This window comes from Bos grunniens, chromosome 9 (assembly GCF_055505025.1).
Source record: "Bos grunniens cultivar Pamir isolate PY7600 chromosome 9, Bosgru_T2T1.0, whole genome shotgun sequence".
Classification (NCBI taxonomy): Eukaryota; Metazoa; Chordata; class Mammalia; order Artiodactyla; family Bovidae; genus Bos; species Bos grunniens.
In genome coordinates this window covers 41721062-41738486 of record NC_141173.1, presented here as the reverse complement: position 1 = coordinate 41738486, position 17425 = coordinate 41721062, and the positions used below count along the sequence as shown (strand labels likewise).

The 17425-nt window shown below is 42.2% G+C and overlaps 1 protein-coding gene and 1 long non-coding RNA gene across 7 annotated transcripts in view; one reads left to right on the top strand and one right to left on the bottom strand.

Moving 5' to 3' along the window:
* LOC147365857 (coiled-coil domain-containing protein 162-like) overlaps positions 1-17425 on the top strand; it is a 210639-nt gene that overhangs the window by 169680 nt on the left and 23534 nt on the right. For 4 of the 5 annotated variants that reach the window (XR_015132916.1, XM_086317383.1, XM_086317382.1 and 1 more), the window contains one exon: positions 14106-14215. Coding sequence is in view for 4 of the 5 variants with exons in the window: in XM_086317383.1 (XP_086173509.1) it covers positions 14106-14215 (110 nt within the window). In the remaining variant the exon portion in view is untranslated. Of the gene's footprint in view, positions 1-520; positions 606-14105; positions 14216-17425 lie in introns of those variants that run through there. The other variant, XM_086317384.1, reaches the window with a different exon arrangement.
* Positions 97-10806, bottom strand: LOC147365858 (uncharacterized). Of its 2 annotated transcripts, XR_015132944.1 has the most exons (5): positions 8436-10806; positions 8153-8318; positions 2505-2633; positions 463-570; positions 97-303 (listed from the first exon to the last, which is right to left on the bottom strand). It is a non-coding gene; the product is annotated as an uncharacterized LOC147365858 (long non-coding RNA). The 2 variants fall into 2 exon arrangements; XR_015132945.1 differs by lacking the exons at positions 8153-8318; positions 8436-10806 and having other exon boundaries at positions 97-276; positions 2505-3478.

Sequence of the window (17425 nt, the reverse complement as noted above, 5' to 3'; positions counted from 1 at the left end):
GAAAATAACATTTTAATTATTTTTCCTAATTATAAAAGCAATCCATGTATCTATCCATATTCATGGAAAAACAAAAACACTGCGATGCCCAGAAAATAGTATCTAAAAGTTATTTATTTATATTATTTTTGGCTTCCCTGGGTCTTCATTGCTGCGGGAGCTCTAGTGGTCTCGGCTTGTAGGCTCCAGAGAGAGAGCTCAGTGGCTGTGGCTCACAGGCTCAGTGGCTCCACAGTGTGTGGGATCTTCTTTGACGAGGGATCAAACCGGTGTTTCCTGCATTGGTGGGCGGATTCTTTACCACTGGGCCACCAGGGGAGTTCAAATAAGTACTTTTTAAAAATTTTTATTGAAGTATAGTTGATTTGCAATGTTGTATCTGTATCTGGTGATTCAGTTATGTATATTCTTTATCAGATTGTTTTCCATTGTAGTTTGTTACTAAATATTGAATATAGTTACCTGTGCTCAGAGAGGAGTACTTTTCATGTTTTGAAGAATATATATTCTTCACTTACAGGGCTTTTAGAGAACATCTGTAAACTTCAGTCTCTTCTGATTAACTCCTAACTGAAATAAAGAATAAAGTTGAAATGGAGGAAATACATGAAGCTTTTTATATATATATATATATATAAATGTATATAAATATCTGTCTTAGAAATACACGTACTTAGGGTGGGAAGGCAATCAAAATTGTTTCCTTTCATCTGAGGTCCAAAGTCAGTAGGACTTCATGGGCAAGTGACCCGTGCACTCTCATGGGACTCCCACAGGGGAACCTGGGGTTTAATGCTCTATTGGTGCCATCTTGACACGCTTTATTTTAACCTAGAATTTGTATTCTGTCAGTGATGTCCAGTGAACCATTGGAGTAAGCACCAAAGGCTTGGTGCCTGGGCTCACAGTCCCATCTCCTGCTGCCTCCCCACCTTGCCAGGAGTTCTCTGCCCAATCCTCTGCTCTCTGACACCCCAGCATCACTAACCTCCCCCTCACCATCCCCATCCAGCAGTTGCTGCCACTCCCCACACCAGTGGGGGCCTGAGCATGGTGAGGGCATGTGTGGGGCATGTGTACCTGGCAGCATCTCAGGGACTCCATACTGACAGCACTGTGGTGTGTTTGATGAGCGACTTAGTCAAAGTGAGCTTGCTGCCCATCCCTGTGTACCTGGAATATCCCAGGGCAGAGGATGCAGTACCCTTGGGGTTGCCCATCCATGGTGGATAGGAGCAATGGGCCAGTGGGAAGAGGAGACACCTGGCTTAACTTCTTTGCCCCTGGCTAGGGCATGAAGCCTCAGTCCAGTAGCTGGTAGACCGTGTGTATTCATGCCCCCATCACAGGGCAGGGGCCCTGATGGCTATGAAGGTTGTACTTGCCCTGCCAGCATCCCCAAGCCAGGGAGTTCAACATTAAAACAAAAACACCATGACAGGTCAAGAGAAAGACTGCAGAAGAAAGAAAAACACTTTATATTTTGGTACCTTTAATGGTACAAAACACCTTTTTCCTGTGTTTTGAACAAGCCTGAATTTTTATTTTTCATGGGGCACCATAGATTGTGTGACTGGTCCTCTCTGAACTACAGTGTCTGTTCCTAACTCCTACTAATTCTTTAGGAAAATCCCCGATTTTTGAGCTAAGAATTGTCTGACTGACAAAATTAATTAGGGTTTCCTTTTGAGACAAGGTCCACAGACATTGTAATGTTAATTAATAACCTCTCTCCTCACTAAGACACTGTGGTTTTCTCAGTGCTTCAAGTAACTGGATTCTGCAAGCAGGGCTTGGGGAAAGGCTGGGCAGCAAGAGGGGAAGCCCCACTAACTGAGTATCTCTGAATGTCACCAGACAGCCAAGTGTGATTGAGCTCCAGTTACAGAGCATTTAAGAGGACACAAAGCCCCTGTTGTTGATGCTGTGTTTGCTGCATCTAGGCAGCTTCCTTCTGAGTCCTTGGAGAAAATCCACAAGCATACAGCAGGTGCAGCCATCTGCATGATTTAGGGCTGCGGTTCTTATGAGACGGCCAGGTGGGGGCCCCGGGGAGGAAGTGTCCTTGCTTTGCGGCTGTGCTGGGTGTTGGCTTGTGCAGGGTGCTCATCAGCTGTGCTTGGAAAGGGCCTTCAGTCAGGAGCTGGTGCGAGTCAGGCAAAGGGGAGGGGGAGAGTTATTTTTAATGGTGGTAAGGTTGACATTACCAAACCTTACTCTGGCTAGAATATACTGGCCAATTCTAAAGTTTTGTTCAGATTTTGTACTCATAAGATTTTAAAAATAAACAGCAGTAGTGAGAGTGTTTTGTTACTGCTGATTTTGTTTGGGGTCTGTTCAGCATGCTTTGGTGTGAAGGCCTGGGTCTCCTCCTCTGCTGAGTGTCCCCCAGTACAAGTGATGGAGTCCCCACTGTGTACCAGGGGTGCTTTTATATTCTGAGACCTCTGTGGGCTGGGTCTCACGGAAGAGGAGGATGGTAAAACCTTGGAAATCTCACTCACCTATTGCTCATCTCAGCAGTAGGAAGCAGCCATAGTGAACTGGGGCTTCCAACAGGGCCTGCTTTTTCATGCAGTGATCACGCTTTGTGGTCAGGGCTAGCTTGAGGCTAGGGGTTTCTCCAGAGGGAGCTGGAAATGGAGAGTATTAAGAACAGGGGGCATCACAGGCTTGAATATCTCTCCTGTTTACTTTCCTCCTCCCCACCTTGTCTGGAACTTAATCTTTTTATAAGCTTCTGAATGAGCTTCCAGTTTGTCTGAGAGCATCTGAAAATGTCACAGCCACACCTAGTTCTTGGTAGTTTGTGTTCCCCCTGAGAGCAATCAAAAGCAGCTCCAGGCATCCTCGCTCAGCCTCAGGGCTTGCTTAACAGAGAGATAGGCTCCACTGATTCAAAGAGGCTCTGCATTCCCCATCTTTGACGTTTTGGCATTGAAGTAACTTTTAATTGACTTTCTCAATTTCTCTGAGCAGTTATAAGACCAGCAGTCTCCAGAGTAGAGACATATAGCCCAGGGATGGGGAAGAAAATACTAGAATTTCTGAATAGATTAAGTCCATACATAAGAAATCCATGTTACACTCTATAGTAAGGTGTCCTAACGTGACCATGGGGAGGCAGTCCACAAGAGAATAATAAGAAATAATAGAGTTGACAGTTTTAATCCTAGTACATGCTTATCTTCAGTCACATTATGAGGTTTAAAAAGATAAATTAATCACATCTAAGAAGTCAGACAAAATTTTTTTTAAGTCAAAGAAACTATTGGGAATGTGCATTGAGATTCACTCTCACTGTTGGTGAATCGCACCCTATATACAGCATGTTTTGCAATATTAGCCAGTGATAGTACTGGAGATAGTTATGAATACATAAACAGACATATGTTAAAGGTGAGTCAACAAAAATGCTTTTCTCGAAAGAAGCACAATCAAAACATCTGGGAGAACATGGGCCGAGTCAGCATTTCCCCAGCAGTGTGCCCTAGAATACTAACTCCTCAACATGTTAATGCAGTAGTTCTCCCAACCACAGACTCATGGATTACCTGAATCTTTCCATTGTCTGGGTAATACAAGCCAGCAAGGTGCTCACTAATTACAGCCTTTGGGTTGCATATGTTTACCTAGCATCACTGGTCATTGTTTGCTCCAAACCTGTTTGTGCCAGTTTTACTTGTCGTTGTATTTGAGTAATTTAATTATTATGTAAACTAATGAAATAGTACAAAAAGAAAGATCTGTTCTATAAAAACTAAATTGAAATAAATTGTGGTACATCCAGTCAATGGAATATTACTAAACAGTAAAAAGAAATGAGTTATCAAATCATGAAAAGACATGAAGGAAACTTAAATGCGTATTATTAAGTGAAAGAAGTCAACTTGAAAAGACTACATATTGTGTGATTCCAACTATGTGACATTCAAGAAGAGACAAAATTATGGAGCCAGTACAAAGATCAGTGGTCAATAGCAGTTGAGAGAGAAGAGGAGAAGGAATAAACAGAGCACAGAGGATTTTTAGGGCCATGAAACTATTCTGTATGATACTATAATAGTGGATACATGCTAGTATACATTTGTCAAATCCATAGTTTCACAAGAGTGAAGCATAACGTACACTGTGGACTTTGGATGACAAGGTTGTATCAATGTAGGTTCATCAGTTGTAGCAAGTGTACCCACTGGTGTGGGATGTTGATAGGGAGGCTGTGTGTTTTGAGTGAGGGTGCAGGGGATTTGTGGGAACTCTCTGAACTGTCCAGTTATTCTGTGAACCTACAACTTCTTTAAAAAAACAAAGCATCAGGCATTTGGGTTGTTTCATGGTCTTTAAAATTTATTTCCATAAAAAGAAACCAAAACACACACACACAATTGTAGACCACACGCTTGTATTACGATTTATGGTACAGAATTCCAATGAGTGGGTGCATACAAAGAAAAAGCCTAGAGTCTATGTTAGAAGATTGACAAATGTTTGTATATTTGTGAATTTTTTAATTTAAAAGTTTTTAGATAGCGCATGTCATTTTTAAAGCATTCCCTGGTTTAACAGACTTTTTATGATTGACCAACCAACTCTTACCCTTGATTGCCTTGGACAGGAGGATTTCTACTCGCAGGGCTCAGGGAAGAAGGTAAGGGTTTTATTAGCTTTTAAAAAGTGTTTGGGAAACTGAGAGTAAACAATGTTAGAAAGGTCCCCTTACTCCAGACCTTATCAGAGCCTTTACTGTGCCACTGTGTATTGTGAATCTTCAGAGAGAGCATGGAATGTTCTTTGAATCTATATGACCACAGAACCTTGGGAATATCTTTCGTCAACTCAAAGAACTAGTGTTCTGGGCAGCATTTTGAGAAGCAAAGGAGTACAGAATTCATACATGTGCTTGAAGCAATAAGGCTTTCAACCTACCCGCTCCCCACCACCACCACCCTGCTGGTCAAGAGAACAGCCGTGATTCTTGGCACTTGTGTGCCTTCGGTTCTGCCTTGGCTCAGGACACAGGGGCTGCTCAGGCACAGTGAGTTTGTGGTCGTGTTAGAGAAGTGCGGGACTGTGTGCTTAGTCATGTCTGACTCTTCGCGACCCTGTGGACTGTAGCCCATCAGGCTTCTCTGTGCATGGGATTCTCCAGGCAAGAATACTGGAGTGGGTTGCCACTCCTTCTCCAGGGGTTAGAGAAGTGAAGTGCTGCCAAATCAAGGTGCCCTTCCTAGAGGAAAGGGGCTGTATGGGGGGGTGGGGCAGATGGGGTGCTCAGAGAAGAGAGGGGAAGTGGTTTGGCCACCAGGAAGTCAAAGTTTCCTTCAGTCATATGACCTGGGAACAGAGTAAAAGGGAAGAAAAAGCCCTAATTGAACCCCTAGTATGCTATCTCCCTCCCGCGTCCACATTTCTTCTTAGAGAAGCCACGGCCACACACACACACACCAAAAATAAAACACATTTGGAGACCACAAACACCACCTGGCCAGGAAGTGCTTCTCTTGGATGGTCTTCTCACCCTGACTCCTGCACACAGAGACAGATGCATGCCTGAACTTGAACTCAGGAGGAAGAAGCATGCTGGGAAGATTTCTCAAACGTTTAGTAAATAGAATATTTCCCCCTCAGCTAGTTCGGTTCAGTTCAGTCGCTCAGTCGTGTCTGACTCTTTGCAACCCCATGAATTGCAGCACGCCAGGCCTCCCTGTCCATCACCAACTCCTAGAGTTTGCCCAAACTCATGTCCATCGAGTCGGTGATGCCATCCAGCCATCTCCTCCTCTGTCGTCCCCTTTTCCTCCTGCCCCCAATCCCTCCCAGCATCAGTCTTTTCCAATGAGTCAACTCTTCGCATGAGGTGGCCAAAGTATTGGAGTTTCAGCTTCAACATCAGTCCTTCCAATGAACACCCAGGACTGATCTCCTTTAGGATGGACTGGTTGGATCTCCTTGCAGTCCAAGGGACTCGCAAGAGTCTTCTCCAACACCACAGTTCAAAAGCATCAATTATTCGGTGCTCAGCTTTCTTCACAGTCCAACTCTCACATCCTTACATGACCACTGGAAAAACCATGGCCTTGACTAGATGGACCTTTGTTGGCAAAGTAATGTCTCTGTTTTTCAATATGCTATCTAGGTTGGTCATACTTTCCTTCCAAAGAGTAAGCGTCTTTTAATTTCATGGCTGCAGTCACCATCTTCAGTGATTTCGGAGCCCCAAAAAATAAAGTCTAACACTGTTTCCACTGTTTCCCCATCCACCAGATGCCATGATCTTAGTTTTCTGAATGTTAAGCTTTAAGCCAACTTTTTCACTCCTCTTTCCCTTTCATCAAGACGCTGTTTATTTCCTCTTCACTTTCTGCCATAAGGGTGGTGTCATCTGCATATCTGAGGTTATTGATATTTCTCCCAGCAATCTTGATTTCAGCTTGTGCTTCTTCCAGCCCAGCGTTTCTCATGATGTACTCTGCATAGAAGTTAAATAAGCAGGGTGACAATATACATCCTTGACGTACTCCTTTTCCTATTTGGAACCAATCTGTTGTTCCATGTCCAGTTCTAACTGTGGCTTCCTGACCTGCATATAGGTTTCTCAAGAGGCAGCTCAGGCGGTCTGGTATTCCCATCTCTTTCAGAATTTTCCACAGTTTATTGTGATCCACACAGTCAAAGGCTTTGGCATAGTCAATAAAGCAGAAATAGATGTTTTTCTGGAATTCTCTTGCTTTTTCCATGATCCAGCAGATGTTGGCAATTTGATCTCTGGTTCCTCTGCCTTTTCTAAAATCAGCTTGAACATCTGGAAGTTCACGGTTCACATATTGCTGAAGCCTGGCTTGGAGAATTTTGAGCATTCCTTTACTAGCGTATGAGATGAGTGCTATTGTGCGGTAGTTTGAGCATTCTTTGGCATTGCCTTTCTTTGGAATTGGAATGAAAACTGACCTTTTCCAGTCCTGTGGCCACTGAGTTTTCCAAATTTGCTGGCATATTCAGTGCGCACTTTCACAGCATCCTCTTTCAGGATTTGAAGTAGCTCAACTGGAATTCCATCACCTCCACTAGCTTTGTTCGTGGTGATGCTTTCTGAGGCCCACTTGACTTCACATTCCAGGATGTCTGGCTCTAGGTGAGTGATCACACCATCGTGATTATCTGGGTCATGAAGATCTTTTTTGTACAGTTCTTCTGTGTATTCTTGCCACCTCTTCTTAATATCTTCTGCTTCTGTTAGGTCCATACCATTTCTGTCCTTTATCGAGCCCATCTTTGCCTGAAATGTTCCCTTGGTATCTCTAATTTTCCTGAAGAGATCTCTAGTCTTTCCCATTCTGTTGTTTTCCTCTATTTCTTTGCATTGATCGCTGAGGAAGGCTTTCCTATCTCTCCTTGCTATTCTTTGGAACTCTGCATTCAAATGGGAATATCCTTCCTTTTCTCCTTTGCTTTTCGCTTCTCTTCTTTTCACAGCTATTTGTAAGACCTCCCCAGACAGCCATTTTGCTTTTTTGCATTTCTTTTCCATGGGGATGGTCTTGATCCGTCTCCTGTACAATGTCACAAACCTCCATCCATAGTCCATCAGCCATTCTGTCTATCAGATCTAGTCCCTTAAATTTATTTATCACTTCCACTGTATAATCATAAGGGATTTGATTTAGGTCATACCTGAATGGTCTACTGATTTTCCCTACTTTCTTCAATTTAAGTCTGAATTTGGCAATAAGGAGTTCATGATCTGAGCCTCAGTCACCTCCCGGTCTTATTTTTGCTGACTGTATAGAGCTTCTCCATCTTTGGCTGCAAAGAATATGATCAATCTGATTTCAGTATTGACCATCTGGTGATGTCCATGTGTAGAGTCTTCTCTTGTGTTGTTGGAAGAGGGTGTTTGCTATGACCAGTGCATTCTCTTGGCAAAACTCTATTAGCTTTTGTCCTGCTTCATTTTGTACTCCTAGGCCAAATTTGGAAAAGGCAATGGCAACCCACTCCAGTACTGTTGCCTGGAAAATCCCATGGACGGAGGAGCCTGGTGGGCTGCAGTCCGTGGGGTCGCTGGGAGTCGGACACAACTGAGCTACTTCACTTTCACTTTTCACTTTCATGCATTGGAGAAGGAAATGGCAACCCACTCCAGTGTTCTTACCTGGAGAATCCCAGGGACGGCAGAGCCTGGTGGGCTGCTGTCTATGGGGTCGCACAGAGTCGGACACAACTGAAGCAACTTAGCAGCAGCAGCAGCAGCAGCAGCAGGCCAAATTTGCCTGTTACTCCAGGTGTTTCCTGACTTCTTACTTTTGCATTCCAGTCCCCTATAATGAAAAGGACATTTTTTGGGGTGTTAATTCTAAAAGGTCTTGTAGGTCTTCATAGAACTGTTCAACTTCACCTTCTTCAGCATTACTGGTTGGGACATAGGCTTGGATTACCGTGATATTGAATGGTTTGCCTGGAAATGAGCAGAGATCATTCTGTCGTTTTTGAGATTGCATCCAAGTACTGCATTTTGGACTCTTTCGTCGACCATGATGGCTACTCCATTTCTTCTAAGGGATTCCTGCCCACAGTAGTAGATATAAAGGTCATCTGAGTTAAATTCACCCATTCCAGTCCATTTTAGTTCACTGATTCCTAGAATGTCGACGTTCACTCTTGCCATGTCCTATTTGACCACTTCCAATTTGCCTTGATTCATGGACCTAACATTCCAGGTTCCTATGCAATATTGCTCTTTACAGCATCGGACCTTGCTTCTATCACCAGTCACATCCACAACTGGGTATTGTTTTTGCTTTGGCTCCATCCCTTCATTCTTTCTGGTGTTATTTCTGCAATGATCTCCAGTAGCATATTGGGCACTTACCGACCTGGGGAGTTCCTCTTTCAGTATCCTATCATTTTGCCTTTTCATACTATTCATGGGGTTCTCAAGGCAAGAATACTGAAGTGGTTTGCCATTCCCTTCTCCAGTGGACCACATTCTGTCAGACCTCTCCACCATAACCCGTCTGTCTTGGGTGGCCCCCCACAGCATGGCTTAGTTTCATTGAGTTAGACAAGGCTGTGGTCCGTGTGATCAGATTAGCTAGTTTTCTGTGATTATGGTTTCAGTGTGTCTGCCCTCTGATACCCTCTCGCAACACCTACCGTCTTACTTGGGTTTCTTTTACCTTGGACGTGGGTTATCTCTTCACAGCTGTTCCATCAAAGCACAGCCACTGCTCCTTACCTTGGACGAGTTGCCCCTCCTGACCTTGAACGTGGAGTAGCTCCTCTCGGCTCTCCTGCACCAGTGCAGCTGCCGCTCCTTGGACGTGGGGTTGCTCCCTCAGCTAAGCCCATAGCTAAATGCCAAACCAGCTTTGTAGGCATTTGGCAGGGGAAGGTCTCCAAACTAGAAGTGTGTAGCCCCTCTCCAGGCTTATCTGTGAGCCAGTGACCTGCCAGGAGAGTACCCTGAAAGAAAAACGCTATACACACTTCCTTATCTGAGAATTTCTGAAGCGTACATGAGCTCTGTCCTATCAAAGTTTAGATTTGTGGAAGTCTTAAACTTCCTAGAAGCATGAACTTCTAGTCACAACATTAATTCTTTTGGATTTCCTACTTCAACTGTATTAGGAGAGTGGCGATATATCCAAAGAAAAAAACAAAATCAGATTTATTTGTTTATGATGGAAAGTAGCCAATTGTAGAAGAAACGTGGAATCCGATTTTGAAAACCAGGACCCCCAATAAATAACAGTAAATGTAAGTTCCAGAGGCTCCTGCTCTGTCATATCACATTTCTGGGAGGGTTTTGCTGGATGCTTTCTCTTGTGTGTACTAAGTCTCCTGTCAGAAAAATGGAAGTATGGGTAGGAAATCCCATCTAAAATTAGAAACAGCCAGAGGCAGGGAGAGGCCCTGTGGGTGCACTTGCTGAGAGCCAGTCCCACCCCCAACAGAAAAGCAAGCGGGTGGAACAGGGCGTGGCTCCTACTTCTGAGGCCATAGGTCTCTGTTAGTTTCAAGACTCCCCTGGAGTGGGAAGAGGAGAGAAGAGGTGAGGGAAGTTAAGAGGTACAAGCTTCCAGCTGCAAAATAAATGAGCCACAGGATGAAATATACAGCATAGGGAATATAGTTCGTAATATTGCAATAAGTGTGTATGGTGACAAACAGTAACTAGACTTACGGTGGTGATCATTTTGTGATCTATAGAAATATTGAATCACTATTTGAACCTGGAACTAACACAATGTTGTAGGCCAATTATACCTTAATTTTTAAAAAAAAATGACTCTCCTGGCACCATGCACAAGGAAATAGGCCCCACCCAGCATAATTACCATGCACATGGAAGTTAGAGTGTTGACATACTTCATTGTTGCAGCACTGTCATATATTTAACTTGATTTTTTTTTAACAGATAATGCATTCACCTGGTTCAAAACTCAAAATGACACAAAACATATATTTAGAAGGTTCATTGCCACTGCTATGTAATCATCTTTTTCAGTTTTTAATGTATCCTTTCAGTGCTTTTTATACATACACTAATTCATCCTTTTATTCAATACCTATTACCTAAGCACCTGCTATTTTCTAGGCTATATATTTTAAGCACTGTTTTGGGCATATAGTAGTCCCCCCTTTTCTGTGGAGAGCATGTTTGAACACCCCTAGAGGATGCCTGAAACTGGGGATAGTACCAAACCCTACACACACACACATACACACACACACACGTATGTATACTCAGTTGCTTCAGTCATGCGCAACTCTCTGTGACCTCATGGACTGTAGCCCACCAGGCTCCTCTGTCCATAGGATTCTCCAGGCAAGAATACTGAAGTGGCTTGCCATCCCCTCCTCCAGGGGATCTTCCCAACCCAGGGATTGAACCCAGGTCTCCCACATTGCAGGCGGATTCTTTACCATCTGAGCCCATGGTTGCCATTGCCTGCTCCAATGTATATACATATTTGTACTACAGTAAATACAGTGTCTTTACTATATATATGTATGTATATAGTATACTATGTTTTTTTCTATACATACATACCTGTGATAAAGTTTAATTTGTAAGTTTAGCACAGTAAGAAATTAAGGTCTCCCGCATTGTAGACAGACACTTTACTGTCTGAGCCACCAGGGAAGTCGTAATAATAAAATTGAAAAATTACAATATATTGTAATGAAAGTTATGTGAATGTAGTCTCTCCCAAAATAGTGTACCGTTCTCACCCTTCTTTGTGTAATGGTATGAGATGATGAAATGCCTATGTGACGAGAGAAAGTGACGTCGACACTGTGATTTAGCACTCTTCAGGCTTCCATTGAGCTTCGATGATAGGTCAGAAGGGGGATCATCTGCTTTGGGTGATCCTGGATCATACAGCTGTTGTGATGTCCATGCTTTGATGCCAGGAGAAGACTATGTTAGTGGTTGGGGATCCCAGGTGGGGCAGAACATAGCTGGATGGCATGAGATTTCACTGTGATACTCAAGACAATGCTCAATTTAAAATGTATGAGTTGTTTATTTCTGCAATTTTCCATCTAGTATTTGCAGACTGCAATTGACCACAGGCAACTAAAACTGCAGAAAGCAAAACCATGAATAAGGGAGGACATCCTAATTGTCATGGAGCAAAAATCCTTATTCTCATGGAATTTATCATCTTGTAGGGGATAGACAGACAATAATCAAGGCACATAAGAAATAAGAAAATAGTGGAGTGAGGAGGATGGTGGTGTGGTGGTTTGAAGGGACACATTGTCATTTTAAATAGGGAGGTCAGGATAGACTTTACTGAGAAAGTGACATTTTGAGTGAAATTGAAGAAGGTGAAGGAGTTAGCTATGCAGGGTATCTGGAGGAAGAGCATTGCAGACAGAAAGACAACCCATACAAAGCCCTGAAGCAGAGCATACCTGTCATGTTTACAGAACAGCAAAGACTCAAGTGTAGCTGCAGTGGAGAGAGTGAAGGAGAGCAGTAGGGGATGTCAGAGAGGAAACATGAAAGGGCAATATCATGTAGGCTCTCGTGAGGACTTCAGTGTTTACTCTGAATGTGATGGGGAGCCTGTCCCAGAATTTGAGTGGCATGATCTGACTTATTTTTGAATAGAATTTCTCTGGCTGCTATGCTGGAAAGAAAAGGCTGAAGAAAGGAGAGGTTGGTTTTGAGGCTATTGCATTATGAATCTAAGCAAGAGAAGATGGTGAATCAAACAAAGTTAGGAGCAGTAGAAGTATTAAGTGGTAAGATTCTGGGCATATTTTTGAAGTCATTGATGGATTGGGTACAGGGTTTGGAGAAAAGAGAAGAGTCCATGATGACGCCAAGATTTTTGACCTGAGCATTTGGGAAAACTGAATTGCCATCTGCTGAGATGGCAAATTAGGGAGGGAAGATCAGAAGTTTAATTATGCACAAGTGAAGTTTGAAATGCTTTCAGACATGCAAGAAGAGATGCCAAGTGGGCATTTGATCTAAATTTGAGACTTGTCAGCATATGGATGGTATTTAGCCATGATACTAGATGAGATAGTCAAGAGGGTGAGTATAGATAGAAAAAACATAAAGGCAAACCAAGGGCTGAGTCCTGGGACACTCTAATGTTAAGAGCTGGGTGGGGCTGAGGGGTAGAAGGAAAACCAGAAAAAGGAGCCTACAAGAAACAGAGAGGTAGAGGAGAACTAGGACAGAGTGGTCCCCCAACGTCTGGTGATGGACGTTTCTCAAACAAGAGGAAGTGGAAAGTTGTGTGAAATGTTACTGGAAGTCAAGTAAAAACACTGGTTTTAGCCATGTTGAGGTCACTGGTGTTTATGACAGAATCACTTTCAGTGGAATGGTGAAGGTAACAGCTGGGTGAGCGGGTCTAAGAAGGATTTTGAAAGAAGTCACAGACAATAAGTGTAGACATCTCTTTTGGAGAGTTTTGCTGAAAAAGGAGCAAAGGAATGAAGCAAAGGCTAACATGGGAAATGGGGTCAAGTGGAAGATTTTTATGAGGTTGAAGAAATAACGTGTGCTGTTGTGAAGGACCCAGGAAAACAGAAGTGATGACATCAGAGAAAGCCAAATTTTTGGAGCAATGACCTTGAATAGGCTTGAGGGGATGGCCTCTCCCTTTACTGTATTTACTGTATCTTTCTTATAAAAGATAGGATTTTATATCCACTGTTCTACACCTTGCATTTTCCATCTTAATTCATAGATTTATGAATATTCTTTTCACACACGGAGAAATTTTTCTCTTTTTTTACAGTTGCATACTATCCCATTGGAAGGATATACCATGGTTTGTGTGTTGTTTCTAAGTTTTTGATGTCCTAAACAATGCTACTCAATAATTGTGTATATGCCTTATCACATCCTTCCTTTGTGGCTCAGCTGGTAAAGAATCTACCTGCAATGCGGGAGACCTGGGTTTGATTCCTGGGTTGGGAAGATTCCCCTGGAGAAGGGAAAGGCTACCCACTCCAGTATTCTGGCCTGGAGAATTTCATGGACTGTCCATGGGGTCGCAAAGAGTCGGACACGACTGAGCGACTTTCACTTTTTTACTTATCACATGTGTGTTGGCCTTGTTGCTGCTTCAGTACAGGAGCTAAAGTTCATATTCTGCAGCTCTCTACACTTTCTAATCTGTGACTCTTTCTTCTTTCTTTTGAATTTCCTGACCTTTTAAAATCAACTCTGTATTCAACTTACTTGAATTTGTAACACTTAAATAGATAAATATAATAGCTCTTCATTTATTTCTGATAGTTGTGTTAGATCAAAATAATTGTTCAGTTACATGGAGGGACTTTGTGAAAACAGATGTCATATAAGGTCAATAATTATGGTAACAAAATATTGTCCACTGGGCTTCAGAGGTGTTTTCCAAACCTTTTCTTAGGAATCTTGTTAGAGATCGTCCTTATTCCCGTGTTCTGGAGGGCCCCGTATCCTCAGCCACCACCTCCCCTCCCTCACCCGTCAGTTTTTGTGTGTTTGGAAATGACACCTTGTGTTGTGTCTTGGACAGTCGCCAACTTGTAACTATTAATAGTTGTTCAATGTTTCCTGATACTATTATTGGTGTTTCTTTCCCTAGACCTTTGGAAACACCAAGTCATGGAAGAAAACTTTTCAATTATCAGACCGCAAATAGTTGAAAATTTTGTACAGAGATTATTGGAGAATTACCAGGATGGTGGATTAGAGGTATGAGGTGAAAATTAGTCATTCTAGAGTGTCATTTGCTTTTTTTTTTAAACAAACCCAAATGAGAAAGACTTTCTTTTCAATACATCTCCTAATGCTTCCCTCACTCCCCTAAAGTGCAGATATGAGAACCGAGCCTGAACTCAAAGTAGAAATCACATGTTACCATTTTAATTTTGGAAAAAGACTGATTTTTAACTAAGATGGGAGAGTAATTATAATATGCATGTTGGCTCATTTCAGATTTGGCTAATTTTCCACATAACCTTGGAGCTTATTTATGGATGACTTATTTTTAGCAACATTTCCTGTTGTTGATTTTTTAGTATAAAAATTTAAGGAAAAAACAAAATAGCCTATGAAAATGCTACCTAGAAAACATTTTTAAATGAACAACATGAAAAAAACAACAGCTCCAAAAGGTAGCATTTTCATATGTCCTCCACTCCATCCATCATCTCCAGTTTCCTTTCCCAAAGGAAGCCAGTATCAATAATTTGTATGTATTTAACAGTATTTGAAGTCATAACAACTCTATATAATGTGTATATAACAATAATATATAGTTAATACATACAACAGTCATACATATAGTCCTTGGAGTTTTGAACTGTTTACTAAAGGTACCTTTCTAAATCAAAAGAATCTACTATAAAGGGTAGATAGGAGTGTATATGTAGATATTTGGCCATAACAGAGTTTTTAGGGTCTTTAACAAATTATACCAAAGTGCAGTAAGTAGCTATGAATCTAGCTTCCTTTGAAATTCAATCACTTTTAAAGCCTGCCTTAGCAAAATGTGCTCAGTTTTTTGAAACATTTTCTCCACATTTACGACCATTATATCTACTACTGTGGGCAGAGATCCTTTAGAAGAAATGGAGTAGCCATCATGGTCAACAAAAGAGTCCGAAATGCAGTACTCGGATGTAATCTCAAAAAAGACAGAATGACCCCTGTTCGTTTCCAAGGCAAACCATTCAAGATCATGGTAATCCAAGCCTATGCCCCAACCAGTAACACTGAAGAAGATGAAGTTGAAGGGTTCTATGAAGACCTGCAAGACCTTATAGAACTAACACCCAAAAAAGATGTCCTTTTCATTATAGGGGACTGGAATGCAAAAGTAGGAAGTCAAGAAACACCTGGAGTAACAGGCGAATTTGACCTTGGAATACGGAATGAAGCAGGGCAAAGGCTAATAGAGTTTTGCCAAGAGAATGCACTGGTCATAGCAAACACCCTCTTCCAACAACACAAGAGAAGACTCTACACATGGACATCACCAGATGGTCAACACCAAAATCAGATTGATCATATTCTTTGCAGCCAAAGTTGGAGAAGCTCTATACAGTCAGCAAAAACAAGACCAGGAGCTGACTGAGGCTCAGACCATGAACTCCTTATTGCCAAATTCAGACTTAAATTGAAGAAAGTAGGGAAAATCAGTAGACCATTCAGGTATGACCTAAATCAAATCCCTTATGATTAAACAGTGGAAGTGAGAAATAGATTTAAGGGACTAGATCTGATAGACAGAATGGCTGATGGACTATGGATGGACGTTTGTGACATTGTACAGGAGACAGGGATCAAGACCATCCCCATGGAAAAGAAATGCAAAAAAGCAAAATGGCTGTCTGAGGAGGCCTTACAAATAGCTGTGAAAAGAAGAGAAGTGAAAAGCAAAGGAGAAAAGGAAGGATATTCCCATTTGAATGCAGAGTTCCAAAGAATAGCAAGGAGAGATAGGAAAGCCTTCCTCAGCGATCAATACAAAGAAATAGAGGAAAACAACAAAATGGGAAAGACTAGGGATCTCTTCAAGAAAATTAGAGATACCAAGGGAACATTTCAGGCAAAGATGGGCTCGATAAAGGACAGAAATGGTATGGACCTAACAGAAGCAGAAGATATTAAGAAGTGGCAAGAATACACAGAAGAACTGTACAAAATGACCCAGATAATCACGATGGTGTGGTCACTGACCTAGAGCCAGACATCCTGGAATGTGAAGTCAAGTGGGCCTTAGAAAGCATCACTACAAACAAAGCTAGTGGAGGTGATGGAATTCCAGTTGAGCTATTTCAAATCCTGAAAGATGATGCTGTGAAAGTACCGCACTCAATATGCCAGCAAATTTGGAAAACTCAGCAGTGGCCACAGGACTGGAAAAGGTCAGTTTTCCCTCCAATCCCAAAGAAAGGCAATGCCAAAGAATGCTCCAACTACCGCACAATTGCACTCATCTCACATGCTAGTAAAGTAACGCTCAAAATTCTCCAAGCCAGGCTTCAGCAATATGTGAACCGTGAACTTCCAGATGTTCAAGCTGGTTTTAGAAAAGGCAGAGGAACCAGAGATCAAATTGCCAACATCCGCTGGATCATGGAAAAAGCAAGAGAATTCCAGAAAAACATCTATTTCTGCTTTATTGACTATGCCAAAGCCTTTGTGTGGATCACAATAAACTGTGGAAAATTCTGAAAGACATGGGAATACCAGACCACCTGAGCTGCCTCTTGAGAAACCTGTATGCAGGTCAGGAAGCAACAGTAAGAACTGGACATGGAACAACAGACTGGTTCCAAATAGGAAAAGGAATACGTCAAGGCTGTATATTGTCATCCTGCTTATTTAACTTATATGCAGAGTACATCATAAGAAACGCTGGGCTAGAAGAAGCACAAGCTGAAATCAAGATTGCTGGGAGAAATATCAATAACCTCAGATATGCAGATGACACCACTCTTATGGCAGAAAGTGAAGAGGAGCTAAACAGCCTCTTGATGAAAGTGAAAGAGGAGAGTGAAAAAGTTGGCTTAAAGTTCAACATTCAGAAAACTAAGATCATGGCATCTGGTCCCATCACCTCATGGTAAGTAGATGGGGAAACAGTGGAAACAGTGTCAGACTTGATTTTTTGGGCTCCAAAATCACTGCAGATGGTGATTGCAGCCATGAAATTAAAAGACGCTTACTCCTTGGAAGGAATGTTATGACCCACCTAGATAGCATAATTGAAAAGCAGAGACATTACTTTGCCAACAAAGGTCGATCTAGTCAAGGCTATGGTTTTTCCAGTGGTCATGTATGGATGTGAGAGTTGGACTGTGAAGAAAGCTGAGTGCCGAAGAATTGATGCTTTTGAACTGTGGTGTTGGAGAAGATTCTTTCAAGTCCCTTGGACTGCAAGGAGATCCAATCAGT